The 21,267-nt window shown below is 43.9% G+C and overlaps 1 protein-coding gene across 50 annotated transcripts in view; it reads right to left on the bottom strand.

Moving 5' to 3' along the window:
* The window catches only part of MADD (MAP kinase activating death domain), a 41,889-nt gene that overhangs the window by 3,125 nt on the left and 17,497 nt on the right, over nucleotides 1–21,267 (bottom strand). For 4 of the 50 annotated variants that reach the window (XM_026004017.2, XM_072758877.1, XM_072758888.1 and 1 more), the window contains 15 exons: nucleotides 20,819–21,025; nucleotides 19,259–19,312; nucleotides 18,180–18,280; nucleotides 17,565–17,648; nucleotides 17,070–17,228; nucleotides 14,112–14,220; nucleotides 13,767–13,829; nucleotides 13,422–13,542; nucleotides 13,212–13,317; nucleotides 10,378–10,488; nucleotides 8,707–8,814; nucleotides 2,948–3,112; nucleotides 2,617–2,689; nucleotides 2,381–2,487; nucleotides 173–242 (listed from right to left, as the gene is read on the bottom strand). In XM_026004017.2, the coding sequence (XP_025859802.2) occupies nucleotides 173–242; nucleotides 2,381–2,487; nucleotides 2,617–2,689; nucleotides 2,948–3,112; nucleotides 8,707–8,814; nucleotides 10,378–10,488; nucleotides 13,212–13,317; nucleotides 13,422–13,542; nucleotides 13,767–13,829; nucleotides 14,112–14,220; nucleotides 17,070–17,228; nucleotides 17,565–17,648; nucleotides 18,180–18,280; nucleotides 19,259–19,312; nucleotides 20,819–21,025 (1,638 nt within the window). The remainder of the gene's footprint in view (nucleotides 1–172; nucleotides 243–2,380; nucleotides 2,488–2,616; nucleotides 2,690–2,947; nucleotides 3,113–8,706; nucleotides 8,815–10,377; nucleotides 10,489–13,211; nucleotides 13,318–13,421; nucleotides 13,543–13,766; nucleotides 13,830–14,111; nucleotides 14,221–17,069; nucleotides 17,229–17,564; nucleotides 17,649–18,179; nucleotides 18,281–19,258; nucleotides 19,313–20,818; nucleotides 21,026–21,267) is intronic. The other 46 variants (XM_072758873.1, XM_072758878.1, XM_072758889.1 and 43 more) reach the window with 14 other exon arrangements.

Genomic DNA, 21,267 nt, shown 5'->3' with positions numbered 1-21,267 from the left:
CCTCCTTCCCCTTGCTCATCGCAGGTTCCCTTCTCTTCCCTAACACTCCTAAGCCTCCTGACCTCTCTGCAGAGGTGGCTCTTCTCTCTGTCTCTAAGTCCCTCCTCTGGAGCGCCGAGGTTTGAGTTACTGCCATGTGAGTCCAGACCTAAGAGCAAAATAGTGTAATTACCAAATTCCTCCAGGACAAAGACGCCTCGGACTGTATTGCACTTTTTAATGTGATTCAGCTCTATGAAAACCTGCAAGAGAGGGAGGGAGGGTGGGGTCAGGCCCGGAGGCTCTCCCCCAGCCCCACAACGCCCCGCTCTCCCAGCTACAGCCCCACCCCCACACAGAAGACCTAGTTCTCCAAGGGAGGACCGAAGGAATCCACACACACACAACTCAGAAGCGCTAAGAAGCGAAGACAGCAGAAAGGGCATGTACCTTCCGCTCCTGGCCGGAGGAGAAAGCATGGGAGAGAAATGAAGGCGTTAGTTTTAATGGTCAAACCCAACCCGAAGGCCCCTCTGCTGTCCTGGGCTGCCCGCCCATACCCTCTGCCCAGGGCAGCGCTTGGAGGACACGGTGCCCCAGGGGTCTCCCCACTCAGCCCATCAGCTCTCTACCCTTCCATGCATCCTCCTCCGGCGCAGAGGGCTGGCACGGGCGCAAAGCTCCCCTCGGATTGTCCTTGGGGTGGGAGGTGTTCATATCTTCCTCGAACAAAATCCAGGCTCTCCCAAGAAGTACACGGTGATAGAATAACAGCCACTGCTTAGGAGCACCTACTAGGAGTTCTACAAATCCTATTGGCATCCTTACATCCATGTGGCCCAGTGTGTAAGTAGTCTCGTTTTATAGAGGACATCGGATCAGAAAGCTTATCTGCCCGTGAATAACAAAGCTGGGCTCTGAATCCAAGCACATCGTGACTCCAAAGATCTATCTGTTACCCCACCCTGTAGGAGTCTACCAGAAGGTCCAACGTTTCCTCAACTCCAACGGACTGTTTGTGGTGGAAGATGGACCCCAAGGCCGTTCTCTTGTTATCACTAAGGGCCTGACTCCCCCTCTCTGCGGGATCTCTCTTCTAGGGCAAAGTCTTAAACTACAGACCAGCTTGTACATATCTGTGGAATGGTTAGACATTAGGTCGGTCCAGAGCAGGAGACCCCATAGGGGGCTGGGTGTTGTTTAACAAGATCTCCTCTTCAGAAGGTGAGGCATCGGGGGAAGCCACGGCACTAAAATGCGGTCAGAAGCCTGGTCCCCAAGAAGTGCTGGCACCTTTGTGTTCCAGAAAAGTACTCCAGTAAACCTCTCCTTGGGCTGACCCTAAGGTCTCAAGTACACTATTTAGTATGTTAAAGTCACAGATAGTAAATATATTGCTGGATATATACCATCACACCAAAGCTGCCCAGTGAGATTCCTAGAAGAAGAAACTAACATGGCAAGGGGAGGAAGAAAGCCACAGAGCCCAGGTGTTCACCTCCCCTGAGTATCTGCTGCCTGGCCAGGGGCTGCGGTGCTTCGCACATTTGGACCTGGCTCAGAGCCTCAGGGGGAGGAACCAGTACATCAGGAAAGGGGGAGGGAAGGCACTTGTGTGAAGAGTCAGAACTGGGAACGGACCTGGGATGATGCGCTGGCCTCAGAAAGGAATTAGCTTAAGGAATGTCCACTGAGAGAAAAAGTAACACTGTGTTAAAAGACCAAGAGAAAAAAAAAAAAGTCAGTTTTCCTATGGTGGAATCACAATGAGAGAAAGATGTATTCTGAAGTGCTCCCCAGTCAAAAGAAGGGGAATGGGCCTGTGAAGCAGGGGACAGAGTGGGGACACTCAGAAGGACGAGAAGAGCAGAAAGAAGAATCAGCAGGAGAAATAGGCAAATAACACACATACTCCAGGTAGGACAGACACGAGCCACACACACACACACACACACACACACACACACACACACACGTGCATGTGCACACACGCTTCACGCACGCCAGAAACACGCGAGGAGATCAGCTGGTCTAGACTCTCGAAGCGAAACCACCAAGCAAAAGCACACCCTGGGAATAAGGGAAGGCAGACACTGTGCGAAGAAGGGCCAAGTGAGACGCTCCCACTCACACTGTGCTGAGTCTAATGGATGGAGGCAGCCTAGCCACCACGGCTCCCTCTCTTAGCCTGCTGCCCGCAGAGGCTCCCCACCGCACCTTCACGGCGGCGCCAGGGTCACTGTGCCCTCCCTCTGATTCCTCTCTCTGGTGCAGCTGCTCCGATTCTCCCACTAGCCCCACAGGCCCTCAGGCTCACTGGGAAAGCATGGGACCCGGACACTGAGCCTCGCTGCAGATGGAATGACAGGGCCAGGAAGCCGGTGCTGCCACTTGCACCTACCTGGTTGTGCATGAACTTGAGATTGATCCCTTCTAGGGTGACCTGCAGCAAGCCACCCTCACCAGTCTTCATGTCCTGCACAGGGAACTCGCCACCCAGTTCAGGGCCTGTGGTGGGGAAGGAGGTGATCAGCTCACTGGGGAGGTGGGCCACCCATGCCCGACTCCCTTGTCAGGCCTCTGACGCTCAGAAGGACGGACAGAAAGCACTCGCTTGGGGAATCGTTCTCTTCTCACCAGGTTTGATGCTTTGCTGCCGGGCAGCAGCCCGCTCCATGCTGTCCTTCACACAGTAGTACAGCTCCCGACACTGCGGCACACAGGGGAGAGAGCTGTCCCGTCATCCCAGCCTTCCAGGGTCCCCCTGCTCTGCTCTGCTCTCTAATGGCCGCCAAGGGCCTGGGCCGATGCCCGGGTGCCGGAGACTGCTTTATTTACCTATCCCACACCACATCCAGAGGCGAAGTGGGGCTCGACACATGGACTGTGGGATTTTTAACTTCCTTGCAGGGAACTCAATACTTTGCCCTCAGCACCCACCCTCCACCCAAACAGAGCCCATGGGTACCTTCTTAGTATAGAATTTGTTGAGCTGAGTCTCAGAGCCATTTCTACGCCACAAGCACAACACCTTGGTCTTGGGACAGTAGGTCATGTTGATGAGCTTCTCATACCACCAGCGCTCATACACCGTCCCGATGTTACTACGTAACACCACACAGTCATCACACACCTGGAGAAGTGCACAGAGTGTGTCAGTGGTTCTTGTCTCTTAGAGTCTCCATCATCCCAGGCCACACCACCCTGTTTCCCACAGGGAAAGGATGGGACCACTGGCCCTGGGGGCACCGCTATGGTCAGGTTCTCTGATTTATGCTCATAGTCTTCCTTTGCTGGAGACATAAACACCAAACTGCTGGACATACTGTCCACTAAAAGGTTTACTGAAAAAAAAAAAGGAATCACTGAGAGGAGCCTGTGAGCAAGGAAGAAAGTTCAATCAGTGTTTCAATTTTCACCTCACCCCATGTCTGTCACCTCATATATGCTCTAGACTTGAGAGGGTGTCTCATGCCGCCATGGGCCAATCTTAGGAACCATCTCTGTGGATGAGTGCAAAGCAGGGGGGGATTATGGCAGGAGAAAAAAATGGAACCATTTTTCTAATACTGGCTCAGCCTCAGTTCTGCATAAATGTTTTAAGTAATTAATCACATAAATGACACATAGGCAATGCTTATTGCAAAAAATATTCTATGACACAAGATGATATAAATTAAAAGGCAAACTCCTCGTTCACATTCTTTTTTTAATACCACAAGTCCTTTTAAATTAATTAATTAATTAACTTATTTTCAGAGGGAGAGAGTGCAAGTGAGTATGAGCGGGGACAGGGAGGGGGAGAGGGAGAATCTTAAGCAGATTCCACATCCAGCCTAGAGCCCAATGCAGGCTGGATTCACAACCCTGAGAGTTCATGACCTGAGCCAAAATCAAGAGTCAGATACTCAACTGACTGAGCCACCCAGGTGCCCCCTTCACATTCTCTTCTTGTTCAACATTCTCCCTCTAAGATCAGACTATGATAGGTTTCTGGCTGTCCCATTACTTAACTGTGTCACCCTGAACAAGTTGATCTGCATCTACATTTCCTCATGTGAAGATTAAATAAGTCAATGTGCACAGACTTCTCAGAACAAAGCCAGGCACATAGGAAGTGCCCTAGAGCTAGAATACTATAACAGCACTATAATTACAATATAAAAAACATAGCAATGATTATTATGACCCCTTCGATGGTTCTCAAATTTTTCTCCATACGAGACCCATCTTCTTGAGTTCCTGAACCTCTCTCTATCTGGATGGCTCACAGGCAGCACCCTGGATCTTATCATGTCCAAATCTGAAGTCAGCATTTCCTTTTGGGCAGATCCTCCTTCTGCATCCCCTAGTTGAGTAAATGGTGTCACCATTCACCCAGCTGCCCAAGCCAGAAGTGAAGGAGTAATGTGAGACTCCTTTTTCCTCTCACTACACCAAGTCCCACCTTCCCCCACTGCAGCTGTTAATTCCTATTTCTTTCAAGTCTAAACTCAAAGATCACTTCTGAGGGGTCGTCCACAACTCCTAGACCCTCTGCTATGTATTCCCATACCACCTGCCTCTGAGCATCTTCTCTCATAAAGCTCATCATACTTTATGACACCTTGTTTCAATAGATGACTTCTCCAATGGCTTGTCAACCCTGTAAGGGCAACAGAAACCATGTCTCCCTTATTCATTGCTATAACTGCATACCCAGAGCACCTGGGATTTGTATGTGCTCCATAAATATTAAGTGAAAGAAAAAGGATCACACAAGACTACCAGGTTAAATCTGCTACCTGAGTTACTAAGGTCCTAAAAGCCTCATGAAGAACAAGGTCATAAAGCAGCTGAGTAAAAATTAGAATTCTAGCCTTAGTCTGACTCTATAGTTTTCTCCAGGTGAAAAATGAAGACTACTGCCCCTACTTTCCACAATGCTTTAAGAACACCAGGTAAAGGAGAGGGGCAGGACAGGTATTTAGACATGATTTCTAGACTGGGAGAGGACAGTAATAATGCACCATACTCGCCTATGCTGCTGGTGGAGATATAAACTGGTATAGTCTTTGGGGTGGCATTTGGCAGAATCTAAAAATTTTAAATCTAGGGAAACCTGGGTGGCTCAGTGGTTGAACATCTGCCTTCTCCCTCTATCTCTCTGACTCTCCCTCTCTGCGTCTCTCATGAATAAATAAATAAGTAAAATCTTAAAAAAATATTAAAAAATTTAAAAAGACATTATCAAGATACACAGTCAAGTATATTCAAAGACTAATTATTTTTTTAAAAGTGGGAGGGACTAGTTGAATGACTTATGGTATACATCCATATAACATCTAATAGCTAACAAAACAAAACAAAACAAAATTAAGCATCCATTTAAAAAAACAGAGACAGGATACCTGGGTGGCTCAGTGGTTAAGCATTTGCCTTCAGCTCAAGGTGTGATCCTGGAGACCCGGGATCGAGTCCCACACTGGGCTCCCTGCCTGGAGCCTGCTTCTCCCTCTGCCTATGTCTCTGCCTCTCTCTGTGTGTCTCTCATGAATAAATAAACATCTTAAAACAAAAACAAACAGAGATGGGGCACCTGGCTGGCTCAGCTGGTGAAACATGCCACTCTTGATCTCAGGGTTGTGAGTTTGAGCCCCACATTGGGTATAAAGCTTACTTAACAAAAACAAAACAAAATAAAAAACAAAAAAAGAAAAAAAAACAGATTTAGATAATATGTAGACATGGAAAGATGTCAGTCATAAATTAAGTGGAAAAAATAAAACTATATAACAATATTCGTAGTTTGATACCAATATTAGTATCATTGGTAAACACCAAAACAAAATTACATACAAGTAAACTGTATTTATACAACACACATTTTTAAAAATCACACCAAACTCTATAATGCTGGTTATCTCTGAAACATAGTATGGAAGGAAATGAAGGGAAACTTTTACTTTTTATTTCATTTACTTCTCTATGGTTTGCAACTTTCGCAACATATACTGTTCTACTTCTGTAATTTATCTTTTTTTTTTGAGAGAGAGAGAGAGAGCGAGAGCAAGAGCGTGCTCATGTGTGAACAAGCAGGGAGGGCAGAGGGAGAGGGAGTAGTATCTTAAGCAGGCTTCATACCCAGTGTGCAGACCCTGACACGCGGCTTGATCTTCTGACCCTGAGATCATGACCTAAGCCGAAATCAAGAGTCAGACACTTAACTGACTGAGCCACCAGGTGCCCCAGTCTACTTCTGTAACTGAAAAAAAAAAAAAAAGTAATAAAGAGGATTTTTTAAAGTCTTTGCAATTGCTCTCCCAGTGATCCTGCAGCCAGCAAGCTGTGCAGAGATGAGAAAGTCAGGCTAAGTGTAGTGGGTGGCTAATGGAGTAAAAGAGGTAAAGTCTTATTTAGTGCTTTAAGGGAGAGGCGTCTATAAGATGATAGATCCATCCATACTCCAGGGACTTCATATAAGGCTCCCCTGCATGGTGGCCAGAGTTAGTCTTATACTTTAAGGAGTCTTCTGGATTGATTGATTGATTAAGATTTTATTTATTTATTCACAGAGACACAGCTAGAGAGAGAGAGGCAGAGACACAGGCAGAGGGAGAAGCAGGCACCACGCAGGGAGCCTGATGCGGAACTCGATCCCGGGTCTCCAGGATCACGCCCTGGGCTGCAGGCAGCGCTAAACTGCTGCGCCACCGGGGCTGCCCTGCATTTATTTTTTAAAAGGAAAATTAAAGGGTGAGAATCACCTGTCACCTCTTTGTGGTACAGATGTCATAAATTGGCCCTCAGCTCGAGGAAACACCTGGCCAAATTCTAAAACTTCAGTGACGTGAAAATGACTCTTTTCTCAGCTATACCAACGCACATGTTTCTGCTTTAGGCCAGAACCCCCACCCTATGTTTGATAAACAACTTATTCAAAAAGCTATGGATGTGAAAATCAAACTCAACTAAATCAAAAGGAAACAGAATACTTGCAAAATTATTTAATTTCACTACTTAATATAGGAATTGTACTTGGTTCCTACAATTATGTAAAAGGCATTCATCTTAGAATTAAAAATACAGAAATAAAGAAACAATAGCCAATTTCCTTTGCAATCCTGGGATAGGGAAGGGTTTTTCTACCTATGACTCAAAATCCAGAAGCTATTTTAAAAAAAGACTTAGGGGGATCCCTGGGTGGCGCAGCGGTATGGCGCCAGCCTTTGGCCCAGGGCGCGATCCTGGAGACCCGGGATCAAGTCCCACGTCGGGCTCCCGGTGCATGGAGCCTGCTTCTCCCTCTGCCTAAGTCTCTGCCTCTCTCTCTCTCTCTGTGACTATCATAAATAAATTAAAAAAAAAAAAAAAGACTTAGTTAATTCAACTATATAAAAGTAAAAAAAAAAATTCTGCCAAGGGTTGGAGGGAAGGTAAAAATAAATAAATAAATTAATTAATCAATTAATTAATTAATGGCAAAAAACCCCCACAAGCAAACTCAAAGGACTGATGAGGAGTTTCACAGGGAACAGATCAGGCTGCCCACATCTAAACCCACTGATTACCAAGAGAGAGATGACCATATGGCACAACAGGCAATATACAGCACTATCCATGAAGCATTCTTGCCAAAACACTGAATCTGAAACTCACCAAACCCCTAGATTGAACTACTAGTTTATAAAAAATACAAGTGATGGAGAAATGTGTTAACACCAAACAGATGCAATCTGCAAAAAACTGAGAATGTGAGATATTCTGTAGGGCAAATTTCTTCAACAAAATAAATGGCAAAGTGGGAAGGGAACTATTATATGTTAAGAGATACTTTATAATTATATCAGCCAAAGTTATCAATACATTCTTTTCTTTGGTCTGGTGATCACACTCTGAGAGCTCTTACAGAGCCTGCGCATGTGTGAAGGGAAGCAGGTGCAGCATCATGCATAGCAGCACCATTAGCAACAGCACAAAGGTGGAAGAAAACCAAGGGCACATATCTACACTGACTGGTTAAATCAACTATAGCACAGTCATACCATGGAATACCATACAGATGGAAAAAAGAATAAGAGCCATGGAAAATACAGTGAATAATGTCGTAATGACTTATGGTGACAGACGGTGACCACGCTTATCATGTAAGCACTGCATAATGTACAGAATTGTTGAACCACTACGCTATATGCTTGAAACTAATATAAAATTGTATGTCAATTCTTCTTCAACTTAAAAAAGAGAACCCTCTTTTTGTACTGGTATAGAGATCTCCAGGATATGTTCAATGAGAAAAGCAAGATACAGATCAGTGGTTAAGATGTACTACCTTTCTGTAAGAAAAAAGAAAGAGAACTTATGTTCATATTCTATTGTGTTTGTATAAAATACCACTGGAAGGTACAAAGGAAACCAATTAAGTGGTCAACTATAGGAGGAAGGGATGAGGTTGATGAAAAATTGAGAGGAAGTGGATGAGAAAGAGTGCAAGATTTCCCAATGCTTATTGGAAGCATTGACTTATGGACAATGTGACTATATCATGTGTTCAATATATATTTAAAGGAAATGTTGGGGAATCATCTATTACATTATTTGCATAAGAGCCTGACAATTTAATGATAAATGGATTATAAACACGAATGAGATCAAGTGAGAGAAATATTCTGACGTCAGTTCTAGGAGTTCCTTGTGACTCTCAAATGTTCCTTTGAGACATCTGAACTAGCATGAATTAGCATTTACCTCCATGAAGAAGATGTCTCCATTTGTGTCTGTCCCTGCATGTACCACAAATGTCTGCTTTTTCATGTGCCGGCTGCCACTGGACCGGATAGAGAGATCACGTCCATTCTGAGAAAAGAGAAATCTTTTAGGCACATCCAGGTATCTCTCTCACAGAGCTCTCTAGGCCAAAATTTCGTCCCCAGCCCCCAATTCAGCAATTAAATTCCTATCAGCTTACTTAGCTATAGGCCACGAGGGGCTTAGGCCCCCCAAGAGTTTATGTTTATGTGAGTTATATTTATAGATATTCATATTAGAAATTAAAACTGAACAAAATTAAATATTAATTCATTTTAAAGTCATTATTAATACATCCATTATATGGTAATATAAATAACTTTTTAAAATATTTCCCAAGACAAAAAAAAATGAGAAGACTGGCACTATTTTATATTTTTGCACATGTCTGTCTTTAAAAAAATAGCTGGATTCTTGTATCTGATTCTGCATTTAATCCATTGTGTTATGTTGCTTTGGTTGAGGTATATAAAGAAAATCTGGTTTCAAGATATATCTTTGGAAAAGAGAAGAGTATTTTAATAGCTTTTCCAAATAAATATACATATTCTTCTTTGGTAATTATAGCAAAATTATACTTGAGAAGAAATAGTTTCTCATAGTTAGTTGCAATATGAAATCTGAAAATCCTACAACAAACATTTTATACTTTGTTACATGAAATCCACTTGTCTGCCTTGCATTTTGAGTGGTTCTTTACTCATACTTGAATTTGTAACACCACACAATGGTATTCCGGAAAATACTGGCTTAAGGAGTAATGCAGCTATTCCAAACATTGACACATTTCATTATAGAATATCAAAAAAATCACACTTATTAATATCATCAATCTCATTACAAAAATCTTTATTTAAGTATCAGGACGCCTCAAGCTTAAAAATCTGCCAAATAAATACCCAACTCTGAATAACCACAGTTATTCTTCCAAGTAAAAATGATGTCCCATGAGCAAAGCTGACAGTTCACCTTGCAACTCAAACTGTCACACATTGCTTTTCCTTGAAATTAATCATCATATGTTGGTTTGCAGCACAAATACTTCCTGTATATTTTTCCTTTTGTCACATAAAATATTAAAAAGATATATAATCAATGATCAGATTTAATAAAATTAATGATTTTAACACTTTCATCAAGAACATTCATAAGTGAAACTATTTTTCTTTCTCCTTTTTTAAATTGGAGGTGCATTCTGATGGCTACTAGCATGGTTTAGCACCACTGTCTTCTCTGTGTGAAGGTAACCACAGTTTCATCCACCACTGCTTTTGTACCATCAGTGCAAATGTCAACCCAGTAATAAAAAGGCAAACATTTTTGTACTATTATGAAAATAGTTTTCATCTCGTGGCTCTTTAAGGAGTCCACAGATCATATGTTGAAATGGCTGTACCAGGATGGTTTTAGTATAGAGAATCCTACCACAGAACAGAAGGACTAAACCCTCATCTAGACTCAAAGCCCAATTTTTAAAACTGGGGGTCTTGAAAATGTACAGGCCAAGAAATGACCTGTGGGGAAGCCTCTGCATTAGGTGATAAGGCCCAAGCCTGGGAGACGACAAGTGCAGTGGGAGGGGAGCCTAGGGGATGGCCCAGATATGCTTACCAGGTTCACCAGCTGATCAAGCACTTCATTGATTTGCTGGCTGTACACAAGCCCAATATGGGACTTTCCCATTAGGCGCCTCACCTTCTTCCGGATGTCATTCTTATTTACCTGGAAAGCCAAAACGAAATCTTAATGAGGGATCTGCTCTCCTTGCAACTTAGAGGGAATGTACAAGCAAGTTTCCTACCATTTGAGACAATTCTGAGTCCACATCACTGAATGTGAGAGAAAACATTCAACGGCCTATTCTGCTAACAGGCTAGGAAAGAAAACTCTGGCTGTCTCTGGATGGTTTCTGTAGAAAAATAGCTTTTTTTAAAAGATTTTATTTATTTATTCATGAAAGACACACAGAGAGAGAGGCAAAGACACAGACACAGGCAGAGGGAGAAGTAGGCTCCATGCAAGAAGCCCAATGTGGGACTCGATCTGGGGACTCCAGCATCACGCCCTGGGCCGAAGGCAGGCACCAAACCGCTGAGCCACTGGGGATCCCCAGAAATAGCTTTTAGAGCAAGTCTGGTTCAAATGGATTTGGGTTCAAGGAGATACTTCCTCCCTATCCTAAACCAATACCATAAACATTCACCCGTAAAGAGGCCCTAAGAACCACTGGGGCTCTCAGAATATAGTTCAGAAACAAGGCCTTAGAGTAGCAACATTCTGGTTCGGCCGTAGCAGACACCTTCCCAGGGTTCAGGACCACCACTCTTTCCCAACCAGAGTTCACTGAAACCCCTAGAGTTCAACAGAGAGGAGTGAGCTTTAGGACAGAAAATGAAACAAACTAAGTCAGCCTATCAGGTGTTTTCTGCATCTGTTCAACTAATCCCTTCATATTTAGAGAGGCTGCAAGAACAGGAGGAGGAGAAATCCAGGAGCTCATTCTCAAAACAACTCTCTTCTACCCATCAACCCCAAACTTATGTTTCCCTTTCAAAGCAGGATACTTCCATTTGGTAACCTTCGTCTTCCACAGCTATAAAACCAAGTGCAACCAAGTCAAACTAGAACCTACCATTAAATTTTTAAAGAGTAGTTCTTTTACATCTATGGAAAATTCTGTATGATAAAGGGCTAGTGCTGAAAAATGAATTCTGACTATCCTAAGGTTTTAAAAACTAATAAAATTTTTTTTTAATTCACTGTATTCTGTGGGGAGTTCTACCGCCATCCTAAAGCTACTTAGCAAAGGAAGTCCATTTAAAATTCAAAATAGGGGCACCAGGATCCCTGGGTGGCTCAGCGGTTTGGCGCCTGCCTTTGGCCCAGGGCGCTACCTGGAGTCCCAGGATCGAGTCCCACATTGGGCTCCCTGCATGGAGCCTGCTTCTCCCTCTGCCTGTGTCTCTGCCTCTCTCTATGTCTATCATAAACAAACAAACAAACAAACAAATAAATAAATAAATAAATAAATAAACAAACAAATAAATAAATCTTAAAAAAAAAATAGGGGCACCTGGTGGCTCCGCTGGTTAAGTGTCTACCTTTGGCGTAGGTCATGATCTTAGGGTCCTAGGATTGAGCCCCGCACTGGGTTCCCTGCTCAGCAGGGAGTCTGTGTCTCCCTTTCTCTCTGCCCCTGCTCATGGTCTCTCTCCCACCTCTTCAAATAAATAAAATATTTAAAAATAAATTAATAAATAATAAAAATAAAATTCAAAGTAAACAGGGTGCCTGGATGGTTCAGTCTGTAGAGTGTGTAACCCTTTTTAAAAAGATTGATTGGGGCAGCCCAGGTGGCTCAGTGGTTTAGCGCCGCCTTCAGCCCAGGGCCTGATCCTGGAAACCCAGGATCAAGTCCCACATGGGGCTCCCTGCGTGGCCTGCTTCTCCTCTGTCTGTGTCTCTGCCTCTCTCTCTGTCTCTCATGAATAAATGAATAAAATCTTAAAAAAAAAAAAAAAAGAGATCGATTGGTTTATTTAAAGATTTATTCATTTATTTTTGAGACACAGAGAGAGAGTATGTGAGTGTTCATGAATGGTGGGGGGTAGGGGTGGGGAGTGGGGGCAGAGGGAGAGAGAAAGGGAGAGAAGCAGACTCCTCATTGAGTGGTGAGTGCTATGTGGAGCTTGATCTCATAACCCTGAGATGATAACCTGAGCCAAAATCAAGTGTCAGATGCTCAACCAACTGTATCCCCCAGATGAACCTGTTTATTTTAGAGAGAAAGTGGGGCGGGGAGGGGCACTCCACACTGAGTGCAGAACTCGACACGGGCCTTGAATCCATGATCCTGAGATCATGACCCGAGCAGAAAACAAGAGTCAGATGCTCAACTGACTGTCCCACCTAGGCACCCTGAGTGTGCAACTCTTAATCTTGGGGCTGCGATCCCCATGTTGGGTGTATAGGTTACTTTAAAAAAAATTTTTTTTAATAATAACAAAATAAAATTCAAAACAAATGGTATGGAATCACCAATCATCTTTACAACATTCCTTAGCACAACAGCCTGGCAGCTTCAGACAAATGGATCATGTGTGAGCTTCAGAGAGACCTCACACTTTCTTTTTTTTTTTTTTAAAGATTTATTTATTTATTCATTCAGAGAAAGCGAAGAGAGAGGCAGAGACACAGGCAGAGGGAGAAGCAGGCTCCCCGCAGGAAGCCTGATGTGGGACTCGATCCCGGGTCTCGGTCTCCAGGACCACACCCCGGGCTGCAGGCGGTGCTAAACCGCTGTGCCACCGGGCTGCCCCGAGACCTCACACTTTCAATCAGCATGAGAGCCCTAGTAAGATATTCTGACAGTTTCCCAAGTGCCCCAGAATTTAGGTGATAGGAACAAGTCTTGCCGTTCTGGCATCAAGTAAAATTGGCATTACCTTCATCAGCAGCATGTAGGAGATGAGGTTGTGCAAAAGTGTGGCCAGCAAACGATCTTCATCATCCTCTAGGCGCTTCCGGTCATGTTCTCCCAGGGACAGGTACCTAAGTAGGAGATCAGAGACAAGTTGGTCCTCAGTGGGGAGACCACAGAACTCACTTAGAAGAGGTTGAATTTACATTTTCCAAGTGTTTACTAAGTCTCATACCTGTCGATCATTTCCTGGGGACCCTGGTCCATTCCCATCCCTTCTCTCTCCAACATCACAGCATCTAAGAATGCATCTTCCCAGAACTGCATTTGGTCCCACAAAGTAGAACGTTCTTTGCCTGTGTGGAATAGAATTTTTCTAGGGGCTTATTTAACATATAAAAATACAGCTGCCAAACCACGAGTAAACTCTAGGTAAAAGGGACAAATTCTAAGACAAAGGAAACATGAGCCTCTCCACCCCAGAACTAACATTCCTGCCACCAGCCCCGGCTCCTCCAGGTGAGGCCCAGCCCCTCCCGAGGAGGAGGGATGATCACAGCACACAAAGAAAGGTGGTTACTTATAGAAAAGGTCTCCATAGCCGCATCCTCTAACTGGTCCCACATCGATCCTTTGTCCCTTCCTGCCAATTTGTGAGCAGGAAGGACCATGGTAGCAAGAAAGGAAAGACAGACAGACAGAAAGACAGAGGCTGTTGATTAATATGAAAATCCAGTCTCTTCTAGTGCTCACCTACTGCTTTTTCCAAACCCAGTAAGTCACCTTCTTCAGATATAAAAACACCCTCTAACATCAGCACTGAGATCAGCACAAAGCTAAGCAGCTATGGGTTCAGTGCTACCCTCTTCCCCAGCCGAATCCAGCTTTCTTCCAGAGCAAAAGGTCTTCCCAGTCTGTTTCTCACCTAGGAGTCCCTCGTACAGATAGACCCGCTGGCTTACATCTTCGGAAGAGCGAACTGGGCTGCCCACCAGCTTCTCCTTTACACTTGGCTTCAAGCTATGGGCTTTCCCCTACAAAGAAGAGATGATAGGTCAGCTGCCCAAGGTAATGACAGGCCAAAATAAACCATGCAGTTCATTGAGAGGTCCACACACCTGTTACCCTCCATTAGCAACATATACTCTAGTAGTCCTGCTTTTTGCTACTCTGCCTGCCTCAAGGATTTGACCAGAAGTCAATCTGATAATGCTGCTTCTGTTACTGCCTCCTAAAACATGCAATCATGTTCTCATTTTATTTATCTTTACCCTTTAGTCTCTGTAAGACTCTTTGCTCTTGGGCACCTGGGTGGTTCAGTGGCTGAGCATCTACCTTTGGCTCAGATCATGATCCCAGGGTCCTGCGATTGAGTCCCCCATCGGGCTCCCCACAGGGAGCCTACTTCTCCCTCTGCCTATGTCCTGCCTTGCTCTCTGTGTCTCTCATGAATAAATTTTAAAAAAAATCTTAAATAAAAGGACTCTTTGCTCTTAAAATTAATAAATAAATAAGGCAAATTCTCTGTAGCAGAAAGAACACTGGTTTTTGAAGTCAGACTAACCCAGGTTCAGATCTCTGTCTCTTACTAGCTGTGTGATCTGAGATATAAAACTTAGCTTCTCTGAGTCTTGTTTTCCTCAACTGTAAAAGGAAGACTAATAGTATTTACCTCAGAGGACCATTAAGGAATTAAAAAAAAAAAAAGATTTTATTTAGGGCAGTCCCAGTGGCTCAGCGGTTTGGCGCCACCTTCAGCCCGGGGAATGATCCTGGAGACCCGGGATCGAGTTCCGTGTCAGGCTCCCTGCATGGAGCCTACTTCTCCCTCTGCCTATGTCTCTGCCGCTCTCTCTCTCCTCTCTGTGCTTCTCATAAATGAATAAATAAAATCTTAAAAAAAATTTTTATTTATTTACTCATGAGAGACCCAGAGAGAAAGGCAGAGACATAGGCGGGGGTCAGGGGGTAGGGGGGGATGCAGGCTCTCTGTGGGGAGCCCAATGTGGGACTTGATTCCAGGAACATGGAATCATGCTCTAAGCCAAAGGGAAATGCTCAACCACTGAGTCACCCAGGCATCCCCCACTATGGGAATTAAATTAGAAAATACATGTAAAGCACTTAACAATGTCTGGCTCATGACTGGTATTGGATAAATGTTAATTTCCTCTTTCCAACCATGTCTTAGAAATATCTGCCATTTCTGCAATATTAGACTTTCTATTCATTCAAAAAGATTTCAAATGGGTTAAGAGGCAGATTTCATGCCCATTTCACAACTCATGCAACAGCATAGGCAGAGAAGGGCCCGATCAAAGGTTATTAGGCAACACCTCATTAGTGTGTCTACACACCAGACTCCAGGTTCACAACCCAGTTCTTTGTTCAACGGACCATACTGACTTAATGTTTTTTTTTTTTCTTGCTAAGACAGCCTGTTTTTGAGCCAAGAAATTTAGGTAATTGCTCTCAGCAACTCAACTGTATGAAAACAGCCCTTGCCCACCGGCATAGAACAAGTAAGAATTTGTCTCAGGAAGGGGACAAGAAAGCAGCACACAGCTGAATGGCTTCTTACAAGATTGCTAGCCTATAATGTCTATCTTAACCTCCAGAATGGAGGCACACTAGAAGGATTTAAAATACTCTCATTAAAATCGTCTATTTAGACTCAAGGAGAGTTAAGGTCCATTAACTCAAATAGCTCTCCTGACTCTCAATCCCATTTTCTACCTTTGCTCAGGGATGTCATTTGCTCTATTATAAACACATAGAAAGCTCTGAGGGTGGGGATGATCACCAGTGTTAAATACCTGATTTCATTTAAATTTCATCTTCCATTCTCCCTACAAGCTCCTGTAAAGAATATTCATTCTCAACTCTAATAAAGTGACAAGCGTATCAGAGTGCTTAATGCTACCATCAGAGGCATGTATACACGAGAAAGCAGGGTGTTTAAAGGCAAGGACTAAACAGAATTACTTTAATTCCAACTGATCACTGGCTTTTTGTAGGATGTAGGGCAAGTGCTTTTTCTCCTAAGGCTTTGTTCCCCTCACCTGTCAGAGGAGATTAGTCACAGCAACATGCTGAGTTGCAAACTTCTTGAAAGTGAGAATTACGTCTTATTCATCCCTCTTTCTTTAGTACAGAATATACCACTTAGTAAATCACTTAATAGCTATTTATTAATGAATAGAAATACCAAATAGTGTTAGAAACATACTAAAATAAAATGTTATTTTTAAATGCTAAATAAAGCAGTGACTAGAATAAAACCAAACCATTCCATAGCAAGAGGCAGACTGATAGAAAATGAGAGCTGGGGATCCCTGGGTGGCGCAGCGGTTTGGCGCCTGCCTTTGGCCCAGGGCGCGATCTTGGAGACCCGGGATCGAATCCCACATCGGGCTCCCGGTGCATGGAGCCTGCTTCTCCCTCTGCCTATGTCTCTGCCTCTCTCTCTCTCTCTCTCTCTCTCTCTGTGTGTGTGTGACTATCATAAATAAAAAAAAATAAAAATAAATAAAAAATTAAAAAAAAAAAAAAAAGAAAATGAGAGCTGTCATTGCCACAAAGGCATCTATCACTTTGTCTACTGTAAATATGGGTATAATTGCTACATAGGATTTGAAGCCCTTATCTGACTGGGTGGGGAGCCCAATGCATCACTGATTCAGGAGAGGGTCCTAAAAGCCCCAGATCATGGAGTCAAATAACTCCGAAAAAAGCCTTAGGAAACCTTTTCTTTGAAGCCAAATATATGAGGATAATCCATTCCTTCGTCTTTCCTTCTAATTGCCCCTAACTTTTCATTCTTTTCTAACCCACTCCCCTCCCATGAAAGAAATGATCTCCTTTGTTAGTAAACAAAACTTACAAAGATGGTGCTGGTAGCAGAATTGGTCTCAATTTCACTATCAGACAAAGTGCCCCGAGAGCTTGCCAAGTGGGTGCTGCCTTCACCACCTGGTCCATCACCTGCATTGCTGCTCAGGTCACTATCTGCTCCAAGGGTCTCTCCAGAACTATTACTCACCTGGAAAGGAAAGAAAGGTAGTAAGGAATATTCCCCAGTGAAGGGGTCCCAGAAATGCCCAGCTGTTAGAGGTCTCTACTGCTATTACAAAAAAAAAGCAAAAGCACTGAACTTCAAAGGTGTGTCAGCCTCTGGAAGTACCTTCTTTACAAGATGAGAAGCCCTGGGTGAAATCTCAGGGTCTGATCCCACGCACACAGACCTATGATAGGTGAGCATCTCCACCGTGAGAACCAAGCTGACATAAGACTAAGAGCCTCCAAGGGAGAAAGCAGCCCTTTTCCAAAGGGGAATTCACACCCCACCCACCAAGATGCCAGTGTGGTGTTCCCCTACCACGGTGCTAACTTCAGAGTCCTGACTTGAGCTTCGGATCATAACAGCTGGACTCACACCAATGACAGAGTCTGTATCAGTCCTCTGAAACGATAAGGGGACTCAAACACATTAGAGGAGGTATTGTATTTTCTTCCTTCTCCTCAACCCCAACCTACTATTATTATCCCTAAGTAGGACATGAAAAATATATTTTTTTCCTGAATATAAGATATACATGACTTGCATAACAAAAAAATAATAAACATTAAAGAAATACACGCTCGCTATAGAAAATACATGGAAGAATAAGGAAACAAAAATAAACAATAAACCTGCCACTGACATTAATCACTGCTAAGGTTTTAGTATATATTTCCTTTCAGTTTTTTCTACGTACGTTTTAAAAATAAAACAGGAAGTATATACTGCATGTAGCTTTATAAAACATTTTTCCACGTCACCAAATTTTTGTCAATAGATACTAATACCGTATCATATGGATATATCAGACTTATTTCATCATTCTCCTATTACCAGGCATGCATGTTGTTTTGAGGTTGTCTTTTTTTTTAACTTAAATATTCTGAGATAGCAAATTTAGTGCTCACAATTCTCAACAGGGTTGTCACAAACCTGGGAACCAGATGTCAGGCTCACACCACTGTCTGCGCTGATCTGGGACTTTTTCTCCTCTGTCTCACCAAGGTCAAAGACGGGTTTGATTACTTCAGGCCCTGGGTAGGGGAAAACCTCTGTCACTCAGCACACAAAGGCCAGGGGCAGGCTGGTGAAGGGAGTGGGACAGCACACAGCCTGGTCCCCGACTGGCTCAGTGTGACCCAGTCACCTTTCCAGGGACTGCCTTCATATCAGGCCCCACTGGAAGAAGTCCCCAGATGCCTTAAGAACCAAGTAGGACAAATTAAACCTGTTCTTAAGGGGTTCTGAAGCCATCTTCACAACCTGAGAAAATTCTGAGCAAATCATTCTAAAACAGAAAGTTCCACAAACAAATGTCTAAACCACATTCCACTACACTCAGAGTTGGAGCTTCACTGGTGTGTGAAACCCATTAAGAGTCCCCAGGTCACTCAGTGCTTCCCCCAACAAATGTATCTAAAGGGGCTAGAAAAGGACAGGTCCAACGAGATACAGAAACACCAGCTGTTTCCGTGGACAGTGACTACCCCAACTCTACAACTTTCTATATTTGAAACAAAAACTGCCCTCACTTTTCCCCACCCACCCACCATGTTATGGTAGAAGGACAGAATGACAGAAAGCAAGAAAGCGTGCCTAGGCAAGCCACCAGAGAGAGCCGGGAAGCTACAGACTCAACACGGGGGGACAGCAACCATCTCTGCCAACTGCTCCCACAGGCCTTCCAATGGGTGAGGGAGAGATCAGCCAATGAGGGGCACTGAAATAGGCAAACATTCTCCCCACCAACTCTGGAGCAATAGAGAACCAAGTTCTAAGGGACTTTACTCGTAGACACCCTGATTACAGCCTGATTGCTAGGACGAGAAGGGGAAAGAAGCAGCCTACAAGCCATATACCTGTGAATCACATACCACCTACCTGCTTTCATTCCAAATACCCCCCAAGAGCAAATTTGGGGTGGGGCTGACAAAGGGAGCCTGCCCCAACTGGGCCTGGGGAGTTGGCAGGTATGGGAGATTTGGGAACAGGAAGGGGCATTTGTTCCTTACTCTGTTTTTCCAAAGCTTTTTGCTTTTTCACTTCCTGGTGCTTGTTCCACAATTCTACCCCAGATGCAATGTAAGCAGGAGAGAAAGACAGACAGAGTCAGAGGCTGGTCACAGAATGGAAACCCACCCACCCAAGCTGATTCAGTCTCAGGCATAAGATTACAAATCAAGAGCTAAAAAGGGATCTTCATTTTGGGAGGTTAAACAAATCAAGAGATCTAATGCCTCCCCCTCCCCCACTCATGAACTAAAGACTCTTAATTCCTAACCTGAACCTTAAAGTGGTGGTGAAAACTCTGTAGAACATCAGATAGAACTGCCACTCACGCAGGCAGTTAGCATCCCTCCTTGTTGCTACTAAAAATCCAATTCACCCTCAGAATCAGTGTCTGCCCTGCCAAGTGACCCATTCTTAGCTAATCATCTGGAAAAATGCTTCGGTAAAGGTGACACAGAACACGAAATGATCAAGAATAGCATCTTCACTGGGGTAAAGAAGAAAGAACATTAATGGTGGCATTCTTTTCCTGGAAGAACTTGTGTCTACATAATCCAACTCCTCATTTCCCAGATGAGCAGACAGAAAGACCCTGAGAGAGAAAGTGCTATGCCCAAAGTCTCATTCCTAGCTGGAGGCAGAACAGGACAAAAACTCCAGACCTTCAGATTTGCAGGCGGGTACTTATGCTAGACCATCACGTCAAGCAGGAGAGAGGCAGAGTTGACTGCCTCTAGGACACTACTGTGCTGGCTAGAGAAGGGTAGCTCCCCAGTGAAGGAAACTGGTTCCTCACCACCATTAATGGGAGCATAAGACAACTGCCAGTGGTGTGGCGAAGAAGCAACAGTTACAAGCATACTGCCCAGGGAAACGGAACCAGAAAAAGACACAACCTAGATGACTCAAAGTCAAATACAGAGTGAGTCAAAAGGAGGTGACACCCAGAGGGCTCACTAAGGCACTGCCTTAGTGGGAATGGAGAAACACTAAATGTCAACAAGCTCCTAATCAAGTCCAGTAAGGAAATTTTTAAAGAGAAGCTGATTCAGAAACCTATACCTTGAGGTCTAGAGCCCAGGGAAATGCGCTGCTGGACATACCCCAGAGAAGCAAATTTGACGGTAGTGTAATGGTTGGATGGGAGTAAACTGACCCAGACGATCATAATTTTATAGGCCAAAGACGCATCCCTAAACTTTCCTATAGCTTCCAGGAGCTCACGTGGCTCTCCACTGTGTGAAGAAATCCAGATGTCAGTAAAAAGAGGGACCAGGAATATAGCTCAGACTCCCTGCACTAAACCTCACTGGGCCTTCTAAGCAAAACTTCTATTCTTCCTCTAAGGTATAGGTGAGGGTGGGGGAGCCTGTAAAGGAAGCATAAGGGATAAAGAAGTATAAAGAAATACCATCAGAAATGGATGCAGACCTACCTCCCTCTCTAGAAAGCAAAGCATGGGGAAAAGAAAGGCAGGATTCTGGATGAATTGAAAGAAGGAGGGAGAGGTATTTACGAAGCCAGAACCCTCCCTCCACCACACCAAACATAGTGATACATACCAACAGATGCTACAAAATTCTCTTCCTTTAAACTTCTGGTGTCTAGTTCTTTGGGACCCTTTCCTGCAGCACTTGGCGCCCGAGGGCCCAGCTGGGGTACTCTCAGCTGTGCCATAGCTTTTGGGTCCCCCCGCCCAGCCAGGCCAGGATCCTTGCCAACTGGTGTATTTACACTCTCTGTTGGACTTCTCTTCCGCTTGTCTGGTTCTAGGAAAAGATTGAATATAGGAAGGGGTCAAAATAGACAGTGAGAATCAAGTTATTGGGAATGAGGTGGGAGAAGCAAGGATACAGGAAGATACAGAATGAAGAAGTACAAGAAAAGTAAAGCAGGTATCTTATTTTTCATGATAGAAAAATACCCAGTGTGTATAAACATGCATTAAAAAAATAAAATCCCAAAGCCTGATGGGAAGTAGCTTGGCCCTGGAAAACCTGTAGAAGAAGTT

The sequence above is a fragment of the Vulpes vulpes genome, chromosome 5 (assembly GCF_048418805.1).
Source record: "Vulpes vulpes isolate BD-2025 chromosome 5, VulVul3, whole genome shotgun sequence".
Taxonomy (NCBI): domain Eukaryota; kingdom Metazoa; phylum Chordata; class Mammalia; order Carnivora; family Canidae; genus Vulpes; species Vulpes vulpes.
The sequence above is the reverse complement of the archived record's forward strand: the minus strand, read 5'-3'. Positions and strand labels throughout refer to the sequence as shown.